The sequence below is a fragment of the Chiloscyllium punctatum genome, chromosome 17 (assembly GCF_047496795.1).
Source record: "Chiloscyllium punctatum isolate Juve2018m chromosome 17, sChiPun1.3, whole genome shotgun sequence".
Taxonomy (NCBI): domain Eukaryota; kingdom Metazoa; phylum Chordata; class Chondrichthyes; order Orectolobiformes; family Hemiscylliidae; genus Chiloscyllium; species Chiloscyllium punctatum.
The window spans coordinates 77,056,237-77,082,422 of NC_092755.1; the positions used below are offsets into that span (position 1 = coordinate 77,056,237).

The 26,186-nt window shown below is 44.4% G+C and overlaps 1 protein-coding gene across 1 annotated transcript in view; it reads right to left on the minus strand.

The window, feature by feature from the left end:
- The window catches only part of dnah10 (dynein axonemal heavy chain 10), a 320,465-nt gene that overhangs the window by 129,639 nt on the left and 164,640 nt on the right, over nucleotides 1–26,186 (minus strand). The window contains exon 41 of the mRNA XM_072587595.1: nucleotides 5,313–5,448. Coding sequence (XP_072443696.1) covers nucleotides 5,313–5,448 — 136 coding nt within the window. The remainder of the gene's footprint in view (nucleotides 1–5,312; nucleotides 5,449–26,186) is intronic.

A 26,186-nucleotide genomic window follows, 5' to 3' on the forward strand; every position in this document is an offset into this window, starting at 1 on the left:
ATAGTGTGGTTAAAGGCAGTCAGCCTGGCTTTGTGAGGAGCACGTCATGTCTCACAACTCTTATTGAGGTCTTTGAAGAGGTGACGAGACAGGTTGATGAAGGTCGAGCAGTGGATGTGGAGTATATGGACTTCAGCAAGGCATTTGATAAAGTTCTCCAAGGCAGGCTCATTCATAAAATCAGGTGGTATGGAATACAGGGAAATTTGGCTGTCTGGATTAAAAAAGCAGAGAGTGGTTCTGGATGGAAAGTATTCTGCCTGGAGGTCAGTGTTGAGTGGTGTCCCGCAGGGCTCTGTTCTTGGGCCTCTACTCTTCTTAGTTTTTATAAATGACTTGGATGAGGAGGTTGAAGGGTAGGTTAGTAAATTTGCCAATGACACAAAGGTTAGAGGAACCATCAATAGTATCAAGGGCTACTGTGGGCTGCAGTGCAACATAGACAGGATGCAGAGCTGAGCTGAGAAATGGCAGATGGAGTTCAACCTGGATAAATGCGAAGTGATGCATTTTGAAAGGTCGAACTTGAATGTTGAAAATAGGATTAAAGATAGAATTCTTGGCAGCATGGAGGCACAGCAGGATCTTGGTATTCAACTGCATAATCCCTCAAATTGCCACCCAAGTGGATAGGGTTGTTAAGAAAACATATGGTGTTTTGGCTTTCATTAACAGGGGGATCGAGTTTAAGAGCTGTGAGGTTTTGCTGCAGCTCTACAAGTCCCTGGTGAGACCACACTTGGAATATTGTGTCAAGTTCTGATCACCCTACCATAGGAAAGATAAGGAGGCTTTGAAGAGGGTGCAAAAAAGATTGACCAGGATACTGCCTGGACTGGAGGGCTTGTCGTACGAAGAGAGGTTGACTAAGCTCAGCCTTTTCTCTCTGGAGAAGGAGGAAGACAGGTAACCCGATCGAGGTAAACAACGTAATGAGAGGTATGGATAGAGTCAATAGCCAGAGACTTTTCCCCAGGGCAGGATTGACTGGCACGAGGGGTGTTAGGAGGAAGGTATAGAGGAGATGTCATAGGTAGGTTCTTTACACAAAGAGTTGTGAATGCATGGAATGTGTTGCCAGCGGTGGTGGTGGAAGCAGAGCCATTAGGGACATTTAAGCGACTGCTGGACATACACATGGACAGCAGTGAATTGAGAGGTATGTAGGTTAGGTTATTTTATTTTAGATTAGGAATAATCCTCGGCACAACATCATGGGCTGAAGGGTCTGTTCTGTGCTGTACTTATCTATGTTCTATGTTCTAAAGTGATTGCAGGTTTGGAAGCTGCTGTCTAAGGATTGAGTGCGACAGACTCTTACAGAGAGTCTTGCAATAAGTTAAATACTGAAAGAACCGCAGATGCTGGAAATCAGAAACAACAATGCACTCCTTTGTCTGAAAACTGTTCTTCTCTCTCTTGGGGCTCTATCTCCACCAATAACTTTCTTCTTACCCCCTCCCCACAACCTATCTTCTGCATCAAGACCAACTTTTTCCTAGTTACCAGCACTTCTGAAGAAGCGTCACTTGACCGGAAATGTTAACTCTGATCTCTTTCCACAGATGCTGCCAGACCTGCTGAGCTTTTCCAGAAGTGTCTATTTTTGTTTTGAGTAATGAGTACTTTTTAAAAATTCATTCCCTAGTTGGGCCAGCATTTACTACCCATCCCTAATTGACTAGAAGGCAGTTAAGAGTCAATTACATTGCTGTCACATGTAGGCCAGACCAGGTAAGGACAGCAGTTTCTAACCTTAAAGTACATTCATGAACCAGATGGGCTTTTCTCCAATAATTGTGAACAATTTCAGGGGTCACCATCACATTAATAATTCCATATTTTTGGTTTTATTGAATTCAAATACCACCAGGAATTGAACCCAGGTCCCCAGAACATTACCTGGCTCTCTGGGTTAATAGTCTAATGATAATGCTACATGGCCATCGCCTCCCCTAACATCGCCATATCAAATATGGACGATCAATTCTGTTTAAAAAAATTCCCTAGCCAGATGATAATGAGAAAAGGAAGCTTGAGCAACCCTTTGAAAATTGCTGCATTTGTAGGGTGACGCAGGTTGAGATCTTGAAACTCTACAGACTTCATAGTCCTGATTGTCCCACTTCACTCTCAGTAAGTATGGCAGCAGAATTGTACTATGAAGTGAAGCAACATTAAAACTAGCGATAAAGCACATTTCGCAGCAATGAAATTCAATATTTATGGACACTCTTTATATGGAGACTGAAATTTGTTCCAAAGGGACTGTAAGCATGATATATTTTATTTTTATAATGCTGAGTGAAGGATATTATTTAAAGGAGTAAAGGAGCTAGCTGGTGTGTTGAGTGATGTTATGGCATGTCATACCTAATCAGAAAAGAGTACTCATAGGGAATTGATTAGCAGAGTTAATAATCCTTTCACACTGGGAATTCATCTTATATCCAGCCTGGGATGTGAAGTGCCTTCTTCCTGTAACAATTATAAGCATCTCTTGGTTGGACTCAACTTACCTCCTAAACAAGAAAAGCAGGAGAATCGACGTTTTGGGTATAAGCCCTTCATCAGGAATGAGGCTTGTGGGGCGGGGGGCTGAGAGATCAATGGGAGGGAGGTGAGCTGAGGGGAAGGTAGCTGGGAATGCAATAGATAGATGAAAGTGGGGAAGAAGGTGATAAGTCGGAGAGGAGGGTGGAGCGGATAGATGGGAAAGACGATGGACAGGTCATGAGGGCGGTGTAGAGGTGGAAGATTGGGACTGGGATAAGATGGGAGGAGGGGAAATGGGGAAACTGGTAAAACATGGCTGAACAGTTCAATTCCCCCTCCCCGTCCACCAAGGACATGCAGGTCCGGGGCGTCCTCCATCACCAAACCTTAACCACCCGATGCCTGGAGGAAGAAAACCTCACCTCACACCTTGGGGCCCTGCAACCACACAGGATTAATGTGGAATTTGACCAGTTTCCACATTTCCCCTCCCCTCACCTTATCCCAGTCCCAAACCTCCAACTCAGCACCGCCCTCTTGATCTGTCCATTGTCTTTCCCATCTATCTGCTCCACCCTCCTCTCTAATCTATCACCTTCTCCCCCACCTTCATCTACCTATTGCATTCCCAGCTACCTTTTCTCTAGGTCCACCCCAATCCCATTTATCTCTCATGTTCCTGGCACATAAGCTTCATTCCTGATGAAGGGGTTATGTCCGAAACGTTGATTTTCCTGCTCCTCTGATGCTGCTTGACCTGCTGTGCTTTTCCAGCACCACACTCTCAACTCTGATCTCCAGCATCTTCAGCTCTTACTTTCTCCTCCTAAACAAGAAAGTCATATTATAGACAGAATCTGACAGTCATGGAGCTGCTGGGCCCAGAGGGGATAAGTCAACTTATTTAGACAGGGTAGAGCAGAATCCCATCACTTTTCAACCGCCACCAGAATTTGGGACTAGGCAGGGAAGGCACCTGCTCAACCTGCCTGGCCCACTGTCAGTCAAGATCCTTCAGTATTCAGTTACAGATCAATTAAGGGCTACTTAAGGACAGATTCTCACCACTGCAGAGTGCTTGTCAGTTGGGAGTTTTGGTTTTAGGACCTCCAGCCTATCCTTCCTGCTTCTTGGAAATGAGCAGGATGCTCAGAAAACCCCCCTTTTTTTAATCATTACAATAATGATGTCTTCTGTTACAAATGACTACCTGCCACCAATAGCAACAAGCACAATCTCAGGCAATATAGTAAAGGGGCCTTTGAATTCTAAATCAAGTTGTAGACAATTGAGGGCCTGAGCATGAAGCAGCCTCACCTCCAGCCCTACAACTTCCACTCCCTGTGGCCCCCTCCAACCCCATAACCTCTCCTAACTCCACAACAATGCATTTACCTGACACCTGGGTCCTTGCAACCTAGACTGTCCTGTCGGCAGCAACATGAACCTCCTTCCTAGCACTAGGAGAAATTGAGGACTACAGATGCTGGAGGTCACACTCAAAAAGCTGAGTGCTGGAAAAGCACAGCCGGTCAGGCAGCATCTGAGGAGCAGGAGAGTCGATGTTTCAAGCAAAGAAAGAGCTGATACTTGACTCTCCTGCTCCTCAGACACTGCCTGACTGGCTGTACTTTTCCAGCACCACACTTTTTCACTCCTTCTTGGCACTGCTGAGTGTAAAAGCCACCACCCTCTGATTGATTAGTAACTATTGTGAGGCAGGACTTTTGTTCAGGGCTTGATTTCAGAGGATGGCACTCCTGGCGACCTCTGACATGCCTAATTTGAGAAGAGCCCTTGGGTGTTCCATTGTGGATGTTCAGCAAACAAGCATGACACCCAAGTAAAAAAGGTTTCATTTAAGAAAATTCTGTCCTATAAAGCTATCTATGTGTTGGCACTGACTTGTTTATGTGAAGTGGGCATCACTGGCCAGCCCAGGACTTAACAGTCAACAACATTGTCGCAGGTCTGGGTGGCCTGGTGGCTCAGTGGTTAGCACTACTACCCCACAGTACCAGGAACTCAGGTTCGATTCTAGCCTTGGCCGACTGGCTATGTGGAGTTTACACATTCTCCCCATGTCTGCGTGGGTTTCCTCCCACAGTCTAAAGATGTGCAGATTAGGTGAATTGACTGAGCTAAATTATTTAAAGTACTCAGGGTTGTGTAGGTGAGGTGCATTAATAAGGGGTAAATGTAGAATAATCGGGTTGGAGAATGGGTCCAGGTGGGTTACTCTTCAGAGGGTCAGTGTGGACTTGTAGGGAATTTATGATTCTACATCAAGGCCTAATCAGGTAAAGATGGCAGATTTCCTTCCATAAAGGACATTAATGAATGATGGATTTTTATGACAATCAAAGGTAGTTACATAGTTGGCATTAGACTGGCTTATTTGTTTGCTTTTAATATTGAGTTCAAATTTCACCATCAGGAGGATTCAAATCCATGTCTTCACCACATTAACCTGAGCCTCTGGGTTACTAGTCCTGTGACATTACCACTGTGTCACCTCCTCCTGCTGCTAAAGATCTGTCTCTAATGAAAGCTCCACTTAGTTTTCAAAGAATAGAAGAAATTTTAGCATATATTTGCATTGTACCCTAACTTCTGACAATGCAGGGCAGTAAGTGAATAACTCAGCTTCCCCTTGATTTAATGGTCAGAATTAGCTGCCATGTGATAAATCAGATCTTGCACAACCTCATTTTTATTTTTGCCTTTAGGACTCTGAAAGGATAAACATTCTCCTTCCCATCACTGATTTTCCAAAACACAGAAAAATCTGAAAATAAAGATTGCCGCAGCAGTACCTCGAACAGCAGTGCACAGTGTGCTTGTAGCCTGATACGTTCACCATTAGCTAGAGTCAACAACTTGTTGTCATCCATTACTGAGTTCATGTTCTCTACCCAGAGAGCATCCACATCTCCATCAAATAAAATATACCTGCAAGATACATAAAAATACATTTTAAATACCCACATTTTAAACTGCTACTCTTGCATACAAATGAAATGTCAAAATTTCTTTTGCGAGGAGCTTACTTTAAACAATTCATAACGAGAAAAGCAATGAATGAAAATTTATCAGTAATTTTCAAAGGAAATTGGACAAATATTTCAGTTGGAAAGATTTGCAAGGTTATAAGGGAAAAGGAGGGACAAGGGACATGTATTTTGTTACAAAATACAGTGAAAAATGTTGTACAATGTCACCACTCTCCGGCGCCATCTTAAAACACAGAAAAATAAACCAAACCATAGCACACAAAGGCAGAAAAATAAAGAAATAGTGTTCAACTTTACAGTTCCTTCTTGTAAAGTGCTCTGCCATGGGCCATAGGCCATAGGCCTGGTGGCCAGACACGAGTTTTCTTCATGCTCCACCACTCGTCAGCACCATCTCACCTCCACTGATGCTCTCACTACTCTGGGTCCTCACTGGATCTCACCAATGCAGAAGCCACTGATGATGCCAGTACCACATTGACCCAAACTTAACTCTGCCTCCATCATGGGTCTGCTTTGGGCCCACCTCACCGATGCAGTTGGGTCTCGTACTGGGCCCAAACCCGCCTTGTCTCCATTAATCAGTGTTGAACACAGACACCACCAGGAACCCAAATTCGCCTCTGCCACAGCAAACATGAGTCGGCACTAAAACCACATCATCAATTCAGAGATGCTGGGCTCACTCTGACTCCACGCTGGGCTCACTCACTGTTGCCAATGCTGTTGCTGCAACCAAGCTCTTCAACAAAAAATTAGTACAGGAAAGCGAGAAAAAACAAGGGAAACTAAAAGAAAAGCAGGAGTGGACAAGCCCCAGGCTCAGGAGCCATCTTACCAGATATCTGATGGGTGGGAGAATGGGAAACTGATTAGGTAATAATCACAGAATCAATAGAATTTCTAAACACAGGAGGAAGCTATATGACCCATCATGTCAGCACATTTTCTTCAGATGAGCATCACTACCTAGTTCCAATCTCCTGCTTATTCCCCATACCCAAGCACACTATTGTGCTTTCCAGCTCAGCGAGTAAACTTACATACAGAACCTCAACCTAAGCTACAAATCCTCTCAAAACTCGCGAAACTATTGTTATCCAAAAAGCATCTAAAGCCTTCTTGAATGTCCCATTGGAACCTGTCTCCACCACACCCCCAAGTGAAAAAGACTTAATAACTTTCAGCATCTGCAGTCCTCACTTTTGCCTGGCTGATTTTAACCTTACTGCGAATCCTCTTTCAAGGATGCTTACCTTGAAGAAGTTCTCCTCCTCTCTCCACAAGAATCTGAGTGAGTCACTCTCTCACTGCAACCCCCAGGTCATCTCCTCTGACCTGAAGACCTTCTCCCCAGCCCACCACCTTCCCCCCCACCACCCCCCTCACCCCACCCCACACCACCACCACCATTTATCTCCACTCCAGAGACTCCCTGCCTCTATTCCTGATGAAGGGCTTTTACCCAAAACATCAATTTTCCTGCTCCCTGGATGTTGCCTGACCTGCTGTGCTTTTCTAGCACCACTCTGATCTAACCTCTGCAGTCTCTGAATCTTTTAGGTTCCTCTTGATTCCCAATCATATTTTCAATCTGATACCTGTTATAGTCACACATTTACTTCTTTATCTTAATTTTTATCCTGTTTGTTTCCAGAGAACTCTGGATTTGTTTAGCCTTGTTTTCCCTTTTGAAGGAACATACCACGACTGCATCTGAACCATCTCTTTGAAGGTAGCTCACTGTTCAGTTACAAGTTTTCCCTCCACCTCTTGTTGAAGTGTATGCTGCCCAGCATCTGCAGTCCTCACTTTTGCCTAGACTTAATAAAGTGCTAATGCATGAAAATTGGTACAAACTGGCCTCTTACCTCTTATCTTGTCATTAGCATTTGGTTGGAGAATCATACTTTTTTACCTTAATGTTAAGAAATTCATTACTGATGATCATAGCTGATTTTCAAAACTGTATCACCAATGCCCATGTTGTTCAGGCAAAATTCTTCCTCATACGATTGAATTTCTAACTCACTGTGTTCTGAGGTAACAGAAGTATGGTTTCAGTAGCTGTGCGGCCGAATCAGATATGTTGGTGCAACTAAATGAATCTTAGTTATAGCTGGGTAGCTACGCATTGGCAGGACACCAGTTAAGAGAAAGTGAGGACTGCAGATGCTGAAGATCAAAGTCAAAGAGTGTGGTGCTGTAAAAGCACACCCGGTCAGGCAGCATCTGAGAAGCAGGAGAATCAACGTTTCAAGCATGAGCCCTTCACCAGGAATGAGTCACCTGTTATGCTGAGTCAGAACTGAGGAAGAGTCACTAATGTTAGCTCTGATTTCTCTCCACAAATACTGCGAGACCTGGTGAGCTTTTGCAGCAATTTCTGTTTTTGTTTCTAATTGACAACATCCACAGTTCTTTTGGGTTTTATTAAGAAAGAATGCACAATTGAACCTGGTTCTTGGAAATGAGCTGGTACAAGTGGATCAGGTGTCAGTCAGGAACATTTAGGAGAGTATAATCATTGTATTATGAAGTTCAGGATTTTGGTGGAGAAAATCAGAAATACATCCAGAGTAAGAAAAATCCATTGGCAGTGAGATGAACTTCAATAAGACAAGTACAGAGCTGGGAGCAAGTGAGGACTGCAGATGCTGGAGATCAGATGCTGGAAAAACACAGCAGGTCAGGCACCATGTGAGCAGCATGAGAGTCAACATTTCAGGCATAAGCCCTTCATCAGAAATAGAGCTGGGCAGCATACACTTCAACAAGAGGTAGAGGGAAAACTTGTAACTGAACAGTGGGCTACCTTCAAAGAGATGGTTCAGGTGCAGTCGTGGTATGTTCCTTCAAAAGGGAAAAAAAGGCTAAACAAATCCAGAGCTTTCTGGAAACAAACAGGATAAAAATTAAGATAAAGAAGTAAATGTGTGATTATAACAGGTATCAGATTGAAAATATGATTGGGAATCAAGAGGAACCTAAAAGATTCAGAGGGGAGGATGGGAAAAAGTTGTAGCTATAAGAGCTGCTCCTTTTTTGAGGTATTTTAGGTGTTGAATTTCCTCAAATTGCAGGAGCAGCAATTACTGTTTTATATGCTATTGCATTGTTTGGAACTTTAGGGGAAAAAAGTCAAAACAACAGCACTTTAAAAAGGGTGAAAGGGGGAGATCCAAGATGGCGGCGATCTAGGAAGATCGCTGCGCTGAGCTCCGCACTGTAGCACATGCAGGACAGAGCCTCTACCCACCCTACCCCAGTCATTGCGGTAATGTAGGACTCTGGTAGAGTGACGAAGTCCTAGAAGGTCCTAGAAGATCACTTACCTTCGTTCTTGCCACCTCAGGGATGCTAAAGAATGGAGCAGGTTCACCTGAGGCCAGGACCCAATCTACAGGCTCGCCAGACCCAACTACTTACCAGGCCTTGGTTTCAGAGCTTACAAAACTTTGCAAGGTGCTGGGGAAGCAGATTGAGGACAAGTTGGCTCCGATCTCTATTATGTTGCAGAAACATGAACAGCAGCTGGGACACCTCGGAAAAGTTGTATGAGGTCGAACACAGGATCACAGTAGTGGAAGCTGAGACTGATTCCTCCAAATAGGATCCAAGCCCTGGAGACACAGGTTCGTAATTTGCCTGAACAGATTGATGATCTTGAGAATAGAGGCATGAGGAAAATATTCGGATTGTTGGTCTGCTGGAGGGGAAGGAAGGTGAGCAACCAGTGGAATTTTTTGAGGTTTGGCTGTCGAAATTCCTTAACTTGGAAGCTGGAATGGAAAGTTTGAAGATTGAAACAGCTCACCGGGCCATGGAACAAAGGCAAGGTCTGGACCAATGCTCTGTCCTGGTGCAATTCCATAATTATAGAGACAAGGAAAGATCATGGAAGCTTCCAGAGTCCAGGGGAAGGATCCAAAGGCCTTAGTTTACGAGGGCTCTCAGATCATATTTTTCCAACACTTCTCAGCAACAGTGATCCAAAAAAGGAAATCCTACAATGGTATCAAGAAAAGATTGAGGGAGCTCGGGATCCAGTACTCTCTCAGCTACTCGGCGACGCTTCAGATTACCTTTAATGGACACGTTCACTTCTCTGACTCGCCAGAGATGGCAAGAGACTTTGTGAACAAGCTAACTTAGGCTGAGCGATTTAAAATGTATAGATAATAGCGTCTTTTTAGAAAGGAAGTCTTGTTGGGGTTTGCTTTTCCTCTTTTTTTGGTAATAATCTGGGTTAAATTATGCTTGGGGACGGATGGAATATTTGCTTTTAATTTCTGAGTTAAGCTATACCAGGAAATGGGTGGGATATTCACTATACACTTCTAACTTCTTTGTTTGACATAGAACATAGAATATTACAGCGCAGTACAGGTCCTTCGGCCCTCGATGTTGCACCGACCTGTGAAACCAATCCAAAGCCCATTTAACGTACACAATTCCATTTTCATCCATATCCAATGATCATTTATATGCCCTTAAGGTCCTGGGAACAGATGCAGTGGAGGCGGAGGAATTGGGAATAAGGGATGGCATTTTTACAGGAGGCGGGGTGGGAGAAACTGTAGTCTAGGTAGCTGTGGGAGTCAGTGGGCTTGCAGTAGATGTCTGCACCAAGTGTCATTACATACTGAAGTTCTACCTCCTCCCACCCTACCTCCTGTAAAAACGCCATCCCTTATTCCCAATTCCTCTGCCTCTGCCACATCTGTTCCCAGGATGACCAATTCACATTACAAAATCCTAGATGGCCACCTCTTTCCAAGATCGGAATTTCTCTTCCCACGCAGTTGACGATGCCTTCCAGTGCATCTCTGCCACTTCCAGCACCTCTGCCCTTGAACACCACCCCTCCCAACGCAACAAGGACAGAACGACTTCTCTGGTCCTCACCTTCCACCCCACCAACTTCCATATACATCACATCATCCTCCACCAGTTCTGCCACTACAATCAGACCCCACCACCAGAGATATATTTCCTTCCCCACGCCTATCAGTGTTCCAGAGAGACTATTCCCTCCACGACTCCCTCGTCAGATCCTCCCCCCTAACCCCCCCCGCCCCCCAACCAGCCCACATCCTGCTCCCAGCACCTTCCCTGGCCACAGCAGGAAGTACAAAACCTGTGCCCTCACCTTCCCCCTCACCCCCCCACCCAAGGCCCCAAAGGATCCTTCCACATCCGACAGAAATTTACCTGTACCTCCACAAAGGTCATCAACTGTATCCGTTGCACCCGATGTGGTCTCCTCTACATCGGGGAGACAAGACAGCAACTTGTGGATCGTATCTGAAAACATCGCTGGCACACCCACACCAACCAACTCCCCCTCCCACTTTGCCGAGAATATGTAGAACCTGGGCCTCCTCCATCGCCAAACCATTCCCACCCGATGCCTGGAGGAAGAACGCCTCATATTCCACCTTGGGACCCTGCAACCACATGGGATCAATGTGGATTTCACCAGTTTCCTTATTCCCCTCCACCCCCCATATTATTCCAGTCCCAAGCCTCCAACTCAGCACCGCCCTCTTGATCCGTCCATCACCTTTCTCACCTATCTGCTCCACCTTCCTCTCTGAGCTATCACCTTCTCCCCACCTTCATTTACCTGTTGCATTATCAACTACCTTCCCCCCAGCCCCACCTCCCCTCCCATTTATTTCTCAGGCTCCCAGCTCACAAGTCTCATTCCTGATGAAGGGCTTATGCCCAAAATAACGATTCTCCTGCTCCTTGGATGCTGCCTGACCGCCTGTGCTTTTCCAGCACCACACTCTCAACTCTGACCTCCAGCATCTGCCGTCCTCACTTTCTCCTTCCTTCCATTCCAGGTAACATCCTAGTAAATCTCCTCTGAACCCCTTCTAAAGCTTCCACATCCTTCCTATAATGCAGTGACCAGAACTGTGCACAATACTCCAAATGTGGACTCACCAGAGTTTTGGACAGTTGTAACATGATCTCGTGGTTCCAAAACTCAATCTCTCTACCAATACACGCCAACACACCATATGCCTTCTTAACAACCTAGGTGGCAACTTTCAGAGCTCTATGTACATGAACACCGAGATCTCTCTGCACATCTACTCTCCCAAGAAACTTACCATTAGCCCAGTAGTCTGCATTCCTGTTACTCCTTCCAAAGTGAATCGCCTCACACTTTTCCCCATTAAACTCCATTTGCCACCCCTCAGCCCAGCTCTGTAGCTTATCTATGTCCCTCTATAACCTACAACATCCTTTGGCACTATCCACAATTCTACCGACCTTAGTGTCATCCACAAATTTACTAAACCATCCTTTCACACCCTTATCCAGGTCGTTTATAAAAATGACAAACAGCAAAGGACCCAAAATAGATCCTTGCGGTACACCACTAGTAACTAAACTCCAGGATGAGCATTTCCCATCAACCACCACCCTATGGCTTCTTTCAGCTAGCCAATTTTTGATCCAAACTGCTAAATCACTCTCAATCCCATGCCTCTGTATTTTGAACCATGGGGAACCTTATCAAATGCCTCACATTGTTTACATTGTTATTCTGTTTTCTTTATTTTATGTTTTTGCTCGTGTTTGCAGTGTAGCTCCAGCTAGGAGGGAAAATGGCTAGATGCCTATTCACAGGCAGTTTAAGCCTGGTTCTGGTATTCAAATGCCCTGATTGCTGTATTGGCAATGGGGCGGGAAGTTTGGAGTGTGTGGGGGGGGCCTCTTTGGCCGGGGAGTGAATTCCCCTATCCAGTGCCAGTGACACTTTATATGTTGCATTTTTTTTGGTTTTTGTTGAATATAGTTTTTGATAGTTTTGTGGGTTTATTAACTGTAGTGGTTTTAGTTTGTGTAGTTTTTTTATGTTCTGTGGATTTTCTTTTACTATGGCTCAGTGATTTGTAATTCGAGTTCTTCCTCTCTGGAGACTAAATGCTACTACAGAAGATTATGGCTAATGACTGTTTAAATGGTGTACCTGGAACATAAAGGGGAACCTGGAACATTCAAGAGGAAAAAGGTACACTTGAGTCTTAAAAAGGAAAAGGTGGATATTGCCTTATTGCAGGAGACGCATATGAATGGTCAGGAACATTTGAAATTACAGCAGGATGGGTTTGATCACATTTTCTTTTCACCTTTTAATACCAGGAGTAGGGGAGCAGCCATACTAGTTAGGAGGAATCTCTCATCTAAGTTAGTTAAAGACACATATGGGAGGTTCCTAATTCTTAAAGCTTTGTTAAAAGGGGAAAAATATGGTATTTTAAATGTCTACTGTCCTCCAGCCCATCCCCTTAAATTTCTGATAGATGCGTTAATCTTGCATCTCGGCATATCTCCAAGGAATTCAGGGCATTCCTATACATTAATTCAGGTTCAGCTAGTAGCCCATCTGTTCTCTGCGAAACGGCTATAGCTTATGCCAGAGGGCTAGTTATTTCCTACTCTGCCAGTAGGAGGAGGCAGAAGGGTGAGCAGCAATTGAAACATGGTTGAAGGCAGCCAAAAAAGGTGTACTTTGACAGGCCCTCGTTGGTTACAGAGGATCACAGTGCTTCGGTCTACATTGAACTCCATGCTCACACAGACTGCAAAGAAAGAGCTTACTTTTGCAAAACAAAGGTTGTTTAAGCATGGTGACAAACTGGGCAAGTACTTAGTGTATCTTGCCAGAAAAAAAAGAGTGCCCCCAAAGTCATTACGATGCTCAGGGAAGATACTGGAAATCTAACCTGTGATTGCAAAAGGTTAATGTGGTATTTCAGAGATTTTACTCCAAATTAAATCAGTCTGAAAGCTGTGAGGGTGGGCAGGCTAGGACGTAGTCGTTTTTTAAAAGTCGGGAGCTCCCAGTTGTAACCTCCGAACAACCTAGACTGGAACTGCCATAGTGTTAAGGGTTTAGACGGAGAGGAACTTGTTAAGCGTGTACAAGAAAATGTTCTGATTCAATATGTCGCTGTACCTACTAGAGAAGGTGCAAACCCTGACCTACTCTTGGGAAATAAGGCAGGGTAGGTGACTGAGGTGTCAGTGAGGGAGCACTTTGGGGCCAGCGACCATAATTCTATTAGATTTAAAACAGTGTTGGGAAAGGATAGACCAGACCTAAAAGTTGAAGTTCGAAATTGGAGAAAGGCCAATTTTGATGGTATTAGGTAAGAACTTTCGAAAGCTGACTGGGGGCAGATGTTCGCAGGTAAAGGGACTGCTGGAAAATGGGAAGCCTTCAGAAATAAGATAACGAAAATCAGAGGAAGTATATTCCTGTTAGGGTGAAAGGGAAGGCTGGTAGGTATAGGGAATGCTGGATGACTAAAGAAATTGAGGGTTTGGTTAAGAAAAAGAAGGAAGCATATGTCAGGTATAGACAGGAGAGATCGAGTGAATCCTTAGAAGAGTATAAAGGCAGTAGGAGCATACTTAAGAGGGAAATGAGGTAGCTTTGGCAAATAGAATTAAGGAGAATCCAAAGGGGTTTTACAAATACATTAAAGGTAAAAGGGTAACCAGGGAGAGAATAGGGCCCCTCAAAGATCAGCAAGGCGGCCTTTGTGTGGAGCCACAGAAAATGGAGGAGATATGAAAAGAGTATTTTGCATCAGTATTTACTGTGGAAAAGGATATAGAAGACATAGACTGTAAGGAAATAGATGGTGACACCTTGAAAAATGTCCATATTAAGAGGAGGAAGTGCTGGATGTCTTGAAATGCATTAAGGTGGATAAATCATCAGGATGTGATCAGGTGTACCACAAAACTCTGTGGGAAGCTGGGGAACTAATTACTCTTGCCTGAGATATTTGTATCATCAATAATCACAGATGAGGTGCCAGAAGATTGGAGGTTGGCTAACATGGTGCCACTGTTTAAGAAGGGTGGTAAGGACAAGCTAGGGAACTATAGACTAGTGAGCCTGACCTCAGTGGTGGACAAGTTGTTGTAGAGAATCCTGAGGGACAGGATGTACATGTATTTGGAAAGGCAAGGACTGATTAGGGATAGTCAACATGGCTTTGTGCGTGGGAGATTATGTCTCACAAACTTGATTGAGTTTTTTGAAGAAGTAACAAAGAAGATTGATGAGGGCAGAGCAGTAGATGTGATCTATATGGACTTCGGTCAGGTGTTCGACAAGGTTCCCCATGGGAGACTGATTAGCAAGGTTAGATCTCACGGAATACAGGAAGAACTAGCTATTTGAATACAGAACTGGCTCAAAGGTAGAAGACACAGGGTGGTGGTGGAGGGTTGTTTTTCAGACTGGAGGCCTGTGACCAGTGGAGTGCCACAAGGATTGGTGCTGTGTCCTCTACATTTTGTCATTTACATAAATGATTTGGATGCGAGCATAAGAGGTACAATTAGTAAGTTTGCAGATTACACCAAAATTGGAGGTGTAGTGGACAGTGAAGAAGGTTATCTCAGATTACAACAGGATCTGGCCCAGATGGGCCAATGGGCTGAGAAGAGGCATATGGAGTTTAATTCAGATAAATGTGAGGTGCTGCATTTTGGGAAAGCAAATCTTAGCAGGACTTATACACTTAATGGTAAAGCCCGAGGGAGTGTTGCTGAACAAAGAGACCTTGCTGTGCAGGTTCATTTGTCCTTGAAAGTGGAGTCGCAGGTAGATAGGATAGTAAAGAAGGTGTTTGGTATGCTTTTCTTTATTGGTAAGCATAGTGAGTATAGTATGTCATGTTGCAGCCGTACAGGACATTGGTTAGGCCACTGTTGGAATACTGTGTGCAATTCTGGTCTCCTTTCTATCGGAAAGATGTTGTGAAACTTGAAAGGGTTCAGAAAAGATTTACAGGGATGTTGCCAGGGTTGGAGGGGTTGAGCTATAGGAAGAGGTTGAACAGGCTGGGGCTGTTTTCCCTGGAGCGTCAGAGGCTGAGGGGTGACCTTATAGAGGTTCATAAAATCATGAGAGGCATGGATAGGATAAATAGGCAAAGTCTTTTCCCTGGGGTGGGGGAGTCCAGAATGAGAGGGCATAGGTTTAGGGTGAGAGGGCAAAGACATAAAAGAGACCTAAGGGGCAACTTTTTCACACAGAGCGTGGTATGTGTATGGAATGAGCTCTGACAGGAAGTGGTGGAGGCTGGTACAATTGCAACATTTAAAAGGCATTTGGATGGGTATATGAATAGAAAGGGTTTGGAGGGATATGGGCCGGGTGCTGGGAGGTGGGACTAGATTGGGTTGGGATATCTGGTCGGCATGGACAGGTTGGACCGAAGGGTCTATTTCCATTCTGTACATCTCTATGACTCTATGACTCTAAGAGTCTTTTCTTAATGCCCTGTTATCAGAGCAAGAGGTGCAGGAGGCCCTGAGGCAGCTTCAGAGCGGAAAGGCATCTGCTCCTGATTGACTTCCCAGTGAATTTTATAAGGAATTTATAAGCAGGCTGTCAGGTTCAATGCTTAACATGTTTAATGGCTCGTACAGTCATGATTGCCTCCCGCCATGTCTAAGAGAGGCCAATATCTCTCTTATTCATAAAAAGGAATGCCTGGAAGGACTGCTGAAAGCCTTATGCCCTAAACATCAATTCTCCTGCTCCTTGGATGCTGCCTGATCTGCTGTGTTTTTCCAGCAACACATTCTTGACTGTGCTTCCTATAGGCCTGTTTTACTTTTAAATATTGATTTTAAAATCCTTTCTAAGACTCTTGTGTTAGGGCTGGAATCTTTGCTGCCTTCTTTTATTAAAGAGGACCAGACAGGCTTTATAAAAGCCTTCCGATAATGTTAGGATAGTTACTTAATGTGATTCAAGCATGTCAACAACAGGCTGTACAGGGATTAGTGATCTCTCTAGATGCAGAGAAGGCATTTGACCGGGACGAGTGTATCTTATTATACTCTAGACCAGTTTGGCTTGGGCGAAGTCTTATAAAATGGGTAAAGATTCTTTACAGCAACCCTCTTGCTGCGGTTATCAACAATGGTGTGCAATCAAGTAATTTTAACATCTTTAGGGGCAGTGAACAAGGCTGTCCCCTCTTGCCATTGCAAGATTACATTGGTGATTGAGCCACCATGCGGAGGCCATTCGTAGGGCTCCTAATATACTGGCCCCAGAAGTGGGTTCAAAATCACATAAGATTTCATTGTATGCAGCTGATGTCCTCATCTTTTTGTCAAACCCAGCAGTTTCGGTTTATCATCTGATACAATGCATCAATTCGTTTGGAGCCTTTTTGGGTTACAAGATCAACTTTGCAAAATTGGAGGCTATACCTTTGGGTGATCTTACAAAAATACCACATTTGAAGGGCAAATCTCGATTCCCTTTTAAGTGGTAACGGGGGGAGGGGGGTTCTTTATTTAGGTATATTCATTACTTCTGTTTTTGATTGGCTAACTTTGTTCATTTATTTGACAAAATCAACAAGACCTTCGCAGATGGGAGGCGCTTCCGGTTTCTTGGTTAGGTCGGATAGCCCTCATTAAAATAAATATTCTTCCCCGACTACCCTATGCGGACGGTCCCTTTGATTTTCACTAGGCAAACATTCAGGAGTTTGAATGGCTGCTTCAGCTCTTTCATCTGTCATCATGAGCAGCCCCTTATTAAGCTAAATAAATTGCAACTGCCTCACAGACTAGGGGGAGTGGATTTACCGGACATTAAAAATATCAGCTAAGTTTGCTTCTATCCTATATGAGTGACTGTGCCTATGCTTAGATAATAAAACTTCTCAGACAAGGTGCCCCCTTACTAGCTTGCTATTCCAGTTACAGAATATTGCCAAAACCCAATAGTTATTAATCCTGTTAAAGCATGGAGGGCAATGTGGCCGAGTGAAGGCAATATTGCCAAAACATCATCTCTTACACCTACCTATAATTAGCATGCTGGGTTTTAACCGGGGATGATAGACTCTGGGTTTAAACTGGGCAGCTAAGGATGTGTCTTTCTGAGTGATTTATTGAGGGGACACGATGATGTATTTTGACAAGTTAACTCAGAAATACGAGTTACCTAGCAGGGGCCTCTTTCATTTTTTCCAGATTAAGGATTTCATTTAAAAAGGAACTACCCTTTTAACCAACTCCTCCAGATCTGACATAGAGAAGAGGGTGCTTGGTGCTAAGAATACACTTTCTGTCAGCACTTTTTAATCACCTGTTGAGGGGTGGTCCCTCAGAGGAGACCGAATGGTTTTGTAGGGTATGGGAGACCCCTCACAGACGTGGGAGGATATATGGGAAAGCACGAGAAAGATCTTGATTTGGAATAGGACTCATGCTTAAAGTTGAAGATTCTCCACAGGGTCAACTTGGCTCCAGATCATTTATCAGAATTTAAAGCAGGAATATCTTCAACATGGCCCAAGTGCAAAGTGAGTATGGGCACTTTCACTCAATAGACAATAGGTGCAGGAGTAGACCATTCTGCCTTTCGAGGAGAAAGTGAGGACTGCAGATGCTGGAGATCAGAGCTGAAAATGTGTTGCTGGAAAAGCGCAGCGGGTCAGGCAGCATCCAAGGAACAGGAGATTCAATGTTTCGGGCATAAGCCCTTCTTCAGGGCTTATTCCTGAAGAAGGGCTTATGCCCGAAACGTCGATTCTCCTGTTCCTTGGATGCTGCCTGACCCGCTGCACTTTTCCAGCAACACATTCTGCCTTTCAAGCCTGCACTCATTACCTTTGGTCCTGCTGCAGGCCCCTGACATACTGGAGCACTGTGGTTGGTACAATAGAAAGGATTTTAGGGATAACGGTGGAGATGGACTCGGTTTCTATACTTCTTGGCCTGCCTAGTGTACTTTCTTTGGATGTGCATACGATAAAAACATTTTAATATGTTTGCTTTCTGCACAAGAAAGAATATTCTGCTCAGTTTGATGTCTCAGAATCCGCTGGGTTTGTCAGACTGGCATAAATAGTTATGGAGCATATTCCTTTGGATTTTTTTACAAGCATGGTGCACCATAAAACTGAGAATTTCCATAAGGCATGGTAGCTCTTTTTGGACTATCTGGACACAGATTTGTCTGCCACAGTAATAAGGGCTTTCATATGGCCATAACAATTGTTTTTTATGAATCTAATATCCAGTGAGGAGGAACTATGAATATATGAATATGTGTGAGTTATTGCTCTCGATGGTCGAGGGTTAGTGTCTTGTTTCACTGAGCCATATTATCATTATTTATTAGTTAGTTTAAATTATTTTTTATTTATGTATTTAGTTGGGTTTTTTTTCTATATAGATCTATGTTTTGTACATATGTGAGATCTTTTTGTTCACTTTGGCTCTTTTCCTGTAATGGTTTGAATTGTATGGTTTTGTATTTTTGTAATATTAAAAAATCTGTTTTTCAAAACAAATATATTTTTTTTAAAAAGGGTGAAAGACAGACAAAAGGCACCAAGAAATGGTCAGGAGGGAGAGAGGGAAAGAAACCTACACTGCTAACTGACACAGCAGTGACTCTGCACAGCTACTGCCTTGCTGTTTGTTCATGTATGGGACATCGGAGTGCGTCGAGGAAAAATTAACAAACAAAATTCACAGCTGACATTGGAGGAACCTATGTAAGACAACTCATGGCACAAAACACATAATTGCATAGTTTTTAATGTGTAACGTTGCTGTAAGCCTACAGAAGTGAATAGAAAGCGTTCTTTCTTGATTATATGTGTTATTAAAATCTGTTTCTTGATTAAATTTTAAAAATATAAACCATAAGTACTATGTTAGCCTAGAGCACTGGTTTTTAGAGCAAAAAAGATGGTGCTATTTTCTGGGTCTGTAGATTGTGAAGGAGCAAAGATGGCCTTTAGTAGAGTGCTATGTCCAATGTGGGAGTTTAGGGAGAGTTTCTACGTTACTGATGATAATGTCCGCAGTAAGTGTGTTTGGTTGCAAATCATTTCAGATCACATGCATTGGTTGGAGCGCCAGTTAGAGATACAAGGACAGGGGATGTAATGGATGGCAGTTATAGGAAGGAAGAAAAGCCGTAGATACAGTCAGATAGATGGGTTAATTCCAGGAAAGGTAGGAGACGTAGGCAGGTAGTGCAAGAGTCTTCTGTGGCTATCCCCATTTCAAACAAGTATGCTGTTTTGGAAAATGTAGGGGATGATGGACTCTCAGAGGAATGTAGCATGAACAGCCAAGTTTCTGGTATCATGACAGGCTGTAATGCAATGAGAGGTACATCAGGTTCCAAGCAATTGATTGTGATAGGGGACTCTCTAGGCAGAGGCACAGATAGACGTTTCTGCGCCAGCAACGAAAAATCAGAATGGTGTGTTGCTTCTCTGGTGCCAGGATCAAGAATGTCTCAGAGAGAGAGCAGAATGTTCTCAAAAGGGAGAGGGACCAGCAGAACATCTTTGTACACATTGGGATCAATGACATAGGAAGGGAAAAGGATGACATTCTGAAGGGAGAATATAGAAAGTTAGGCAGGAATTTAAAAAGGAGGTCCTCGAAGGTAGTAATATCTGAATTACTCATGGCACTACGAGCTAGTGAGGGCAGGAATAGAAGGATAGGGCAGATGAATGCGTGGCTGAGGAACTAGTGCATTGGAGAAGGGTTCACATTTTTGGATCTTTGGAATTTCTTCTGGGGTACAAGAGACCTGGACAAGAAGGATAGATTGCAGCTAAATTGGAAGGGGACTAGTACACTGGCAGAGAGATTTGCTAGACCTGCTTGGGAGAATTTAAAACTAGAAAGGTGGTGGGGATTGGGGTTGGTGGGGAGGGGGAGTTGGTGGTGCCAGGGAAATAGTGGGGAAAAAGATCAATCTGAGACTGGTATAATCTGAGACTCGGAAAGGGTGCGAGTCAAACAGTCAGGAACAAAGCAGAGAACAAGATAGGACTGATAAATTAAACTGCATTTATTTCAATGCAAGAGGCCTAACAGGGAAGGCAGATGAACGCAGGGTTTGGTAATGAACATGTGACTGGGATATCATAGCACTTACAGAGACATGGCTCAGGGATGGACAGGACTGGCAACTTAATGTTGCAAGATACAAATGTTATAGGCAGGATAGAAAGGAGGGCAAGAGAGGAGAGGGAGTGCCGTTTTTGATAAGGGATAGTATTACTGCTGTACTTAGGCAAGATATTCTGGGTATATATCCAGGGAAGTTATTTGGGTGGAATTAAGAAATAAGAAAGGGATGATCACCTTATTGGGATTTATTATCGACCCTCTAATAGTCAGCAGGAAATTGAGAAACAAATTTGTAAGGAGATCTCAATTATTTGTAAGAATAATAGGGTGGTTATGGTAGGGGATTTTAACTTTCCAAACATTGACTGGGACTGCCATAGTTTTAAAGGTTTAGATGGAGAGGAATTTCTTAAGTGTGTACAAGACAATTTTCTGATTCAGTATGTTGAGGTTCCAACTACAGAAGATGCAAAATTTGACCTACTCTTGGGAAATAAGGCAGGGCAAGTAACCGAGGTGTCAATGGGGGAGCACTTTGGGGTCAACGACCATAATTCTATTAGTTTTAGAATAGTGATGGAACAGGATAGACAGATCTAAAAGTTAGAACATAGAACAGTACAGCACAGAACAGGCCCTTCAACCCATGATGTTGTGCCGACCATTGATCCTCATGTAAGGTAAACCTAATGTATGAACTCTCAAATTTCTCTCACCATATGCATGTCCAGCATTACTGATGATAATGTCTGCAGTAAGTGTGTTTGGTTGCAAATCATATCAGATCGCATGCATTGGTTGGAGCGACAGTTAGAGGTACAAGGACCAGGGGATGTGATGGATGGCAGTTATAGGAAGGGAGAAAAGCCGTAGATAGTCGGATAGATGGGTTAATTCCAGGAAAGGTAAGAGACGTAGGCAGATAGTGCAAGAGTCTTCTGTGGCTCTCCCCATTTCAAACAAGTATGCTGTGGAATATCCCCAATGACCTCGCTTCCACAACTGCTGCTGGCAACGCATTCCATGCTCTCACAACTCTCTGCGTAAAGAACTCGCCTCTAACATCCCCTCTATACTTTCCGCAAAACAGCTTAAATCTATGACCCCTCGTTTAACAATTTCTGCCCTGGGAAAAACTCTGTCTATGCCTCTCATTATCTTGTACACCTCAATTAGGTCCCCTCCCTTCCTTCTTTTTTCCAATGAAAAACTCAGTCAACCTCTCTTCGTAAGATAAGCCCTCTATTCCAGGCAGCATCCTGGTAAACCTCCTCTGAACCCTCTCCAAAGCATCCACATCTTTCCTATAATAGGGCGACCAGAACTGGACACAGTATTCCAAGTGTGGTCTAACCAAAGTTTTATAGAGCTGCAACAAGATCTCACGGCTCTTAAACTCAATCCCCCTGTTAATGAAAGCCAAAACACCATATGCTTTCTTAACAACCCTGTCCACTTGGGTGGCAATTTTAAGGGATCTATGTACCTGCACACCAAGATCCCTCTGTTCATCCACACTGCCAAGAATCCTGTCTTTAATCCTGTACTCAACTTTCACGTTCGACCTTCCAAAATGCATCACCTCGCATTTATCCAGGTTGAACTCCATCAACCACCTCTCAGCCCATCTCTGCATCCTGTCAGTCACGTTGCAGCCTACAACAGTCCTCTATACTGTCACCGACACCTCCAACCTTTGTGTCGTCTGCAAACTTACTAACCCATCCTTCAATCACCTCATCCAAGTCATTAATAAAAATTACAAACAGTAGAGGCCCAAGGACAGAGCCCTGTGGAACACCACTCACCACTGACTTCCAGGCAGAATATTTTTCTTCCACTACCACTCGCAGTCTTCTGTCGACCAGCCAATTCTGTATCCAGACAGCTAAATTTCTCTGTATCCCATTCCTCCTGACCTTCTAACGAGCCTACCATGGGGAACCTTATCAAATGCCTTACTGAAGTCTATATACATAACATCCACCACTCGACCCTCATCAACGTGTCTAGTAACATCCTCAAAGAACTCAATAAGATTTGTGAGGCATGACCTGCCCCTCACAAAGCCGTGCTGACTGCCTTTAATCAAGCCATGCTCTTCCAGATGGTCATAAATCCTCTCCCTCAGAATCCATTCTAATGTCTTGCAGATGACAGACATGAGACTGACTGGTCTGTAATTGCCGGGGATTTCCCTATTTCCTTTCTTGAAGAGAGGAATTACATTTGCCTCCCTCCAGTCCTCCGGTACGACTCTGGTGGAGAGCGAGGATGCAAAGATCTTTGCAAGCGGCGAAGCAATCACATTTCTCACTTCCCAAAGCAGCCGAAGACAAATCTGGTCTGGCCCTGGCAACTTGTCAATCTTAATGTTTGTCAAAATTTCAACACATCGGCTTCCTCAAACTCTATCTATTCCAGTTCCATCAGTTGAAGTTCTAAATTGGAGGAAGACAAATTTTGATAGGATTAGGCAAGAACTTTCAAAAGCTGATTGAGGGCAGATGTTCGCAGGTCAAGGGACGGTTGAAAAATGGGAAGCCTTCAAAAATGAGATAACGAGAGTCCAGAGACAGTATACTTCTGTTAGGGTGAAAGGAAAGGCTTGTAGCTGTCGGGAATGCTCGATGACTAGAGAAATTGAGGGTTTGGTTAAGAAAAAGAAGGAAGCATGTGTCAGTTATAAAATCAACTAGGAGAAAGTTAGGACTGCAGATGCTGGAGATCAGTCAAGAGTGTGGTGCTGGAAAAGCACAGCAGGTCAGGCAGCATCCAACGAGCAGGAGAATCGATGTTTCGGGCAACAGCCCTTCATCAGGAATGTCAGGTATAGAAAGGAAAAATCCAGTGAATCCTTAGAATGGTATAGAAGCAGTAGGAGTATACTTCAGAAGGAAATGAGGGAAAAGGGGGACATGAAATAGCTATGGCAAATAGAGTTAAGGAGAATCCAAAGGGAATTTACAAGTATCATAAGGTCAAACGCGTAACTAAGGAGAGAAGAGGGCCCTTCATCAGGAATGAGGGTTGGGGGTCAGGGCTAAGAGATAAATGGGAACTGGGTGCGGTTGGAGGGAGGTAGCTGGGAAAGCAACAGTGGATGAAGGTGAGGGAGAAGGTGATAGATAGGTCAGAGGGGGCTGTGATGGACGGGTCCGGAGGGCAGTGCCAAGTTGGAGGTTTGGGATAATGTGGTTTGGGGGGGGAGGAGCAGAGCATTGTGAATAGGAGTTGGGAGGTCATGTTGCAGCTGTACAGGGCGTTGGTTCGGCCACCTTTGGAATATTCTGTGCAATTCTGGTCTCCTTCCTGTCAGAAGGATGTTGTGAAACTTGAAATGGTTCAGGAAAGATTTACAAGGATGTTGCCAGGATGTTTGAGCTATAGGGAGAGGCTGAATAGGCTGAGGCTGTTTCCCTGGAGCGTCAGAGGCTGAAGGGTGACTTTATAGAGGTTTATAGAATCATGAGGGGCATAATTACGATAAATAGACCAGGTCTTTTCCCTGGGGTGGGAGAGTCCAGAACTAGATGGAATAGGTTCAGGGTGAGAGGGGAAAGATATACAAGGGACTTAAGGGGCTACTTTTTCAGGTAGAAGGTGATGCATGTATGGAATGAGCTACCAGAGGAAGTGGTGAAGGCTGGTACAATTGCAACATTTAAAAGGCATTTGGATGAGAATATGAATAGCAAGTATCTAGAGGGATATAGGCCAAGTGCTGGCAAATGGAACTAGATTAGGTTAACATAACTGGTCGTAATGGATGAGTTGGATTGAAGGGTCTGTTTCCATGCTGTACATGCTATGACTGTGCTATGACTCTAAAGTAACTAAGATAATTAAGAAAATTCCCATGGGCACACGTATGGGCCCCAGCTATGCCTGTCTCTTTGTTGGCTATGTAGAACAGTTGATCTTCCGTAATTACACTGGCACCACTCCCCACCTCTTCCTCCACTACATTGATGACTGCATTGGCGCCACCTCGTGCTCCCGCGAAGAGGTTGAGCAATTCATCAACTTCACCAACACATTCCACCCTGACCTTAAATTTACCTGGACCATCTCTGACACCTCGCTCCCCTTCCTGGACCTCTCCATCTCCATTAGTGACGACCGACTTGACACTGACATTTTTTACAAACCCACCGACTCCCACAGCTACCTGGATTACACCCCTTCCCACCCTACCTCTTGCAAAAATGCCATCCCGTATTCCCAATTTCTCTGCCTCCGCTGTATCTGCTCCCAGGAGGACCAGTTCCACCACAGAACACACCAGATGGCCTCCTTCTTTAGAGACCGCAATTTCCCTTCCCATGTGGTCAAAGATGCCCTCCAACGCATCTCGTCCACATCCCGCACCTCCGCCCTCAGACCCCACCCCTCCAACCGTAACAAGGACAGAACGCCCTGGTGCTCACCTTCCACCCTACAAACCTTCGCATAAACCAAATCATCCACCGACATTTCCACCACCTCCAAAAAGACCCCACCACCAGGGATATATTTCCCTCCCCACCCCTTTCCGCCTTCCGCAAAGACCATTCCCTCCGTGACTACCTGGTCAGGTCCACACCCCCCTACGACCCACCCTCCCATCCTGGCACTTTCCCCTGCCACCGCAGGAACTGTAAAACCTGTGCCCACACCTCCTCCCTCACCTCTATCCAAGGCCCTAAAGGAGCCTTCCACATCCATCAAAGTTTTACCTGCACATCCACTAATATCATTTATTGTATCCGTTGCTCCCGATGTGGCCTCCTCTACATTGGGGAGACTGGGCGCCTCCTAGCAGAGCGCTTTAGGGAACATCTCCGAGACACCCGCACCAATCAACCAAACCGCCCCGTGGCCCAACATTTCAACTCCCCCTCCCACTCTGCCGAGGACATGGAGGTCCTGGGCCTCCTTCACTGCTGCTCCCTCACCACCAGACGCCTGGAGGAAGAACGCCTCATCTTCCGCCTCGGAACACTTCAACCCCAGGGCATCAATGTGGACTTCAACAGCTTCCCCATTTCCCCTTCCCCCACCTCATCCTAGTTTCAAACTTCCAGCTCAGCACTGTCTCCTTGACTTGTCCGGACTTGTCCGACCTGCCTATCTCCTTTTCGACCTATCCACTCCACCCTCTCCTCCTTGACCTATCACCTTCATCTCCTCCCCCACTCACCCATTGTATTCTATGCTACTCTCTCCCCACCTAGCTTATCTCTCCACGCTTCAGGCTCACTGCCTTTATTCCTGATGAAGGGCTTTTGCCCGAAACGTCAATTTCGCTGCTCCTTGGATGCTGCCTGAACTGCTCTGCTCTTCCAGCACCACTAATCCAGTATTCAACATCAAAGGACATTCCAAAGTCTTGTCCAGCTATTGATAGTAAAAGAGTGGTAAAAGGAGAAGTAGGACCAACTACAGACCAAAAAAGGGAGCGGCAATGGCTGAAGTGTTAAATTTACACTTTGCATCTGTCTTTACTAAGACATGTGCTATCCAGGCCATGGTGACACAGGAAGAAACTCTGTCACTTGAGAGGTTTCAATTTGATAAGGAAGAAGTGTTGGACAGATTGTTAGTACTTAAATTTGACAAGACATCAGGACTGGATGAGATGCATCTGAAGATTTTGAAGGAAGTGACAGTCATAATCTTTTAGTCTTCCCTAGAATTGGGGAAGGTGCTGGAGGACTGGAGAATTGTAAATGT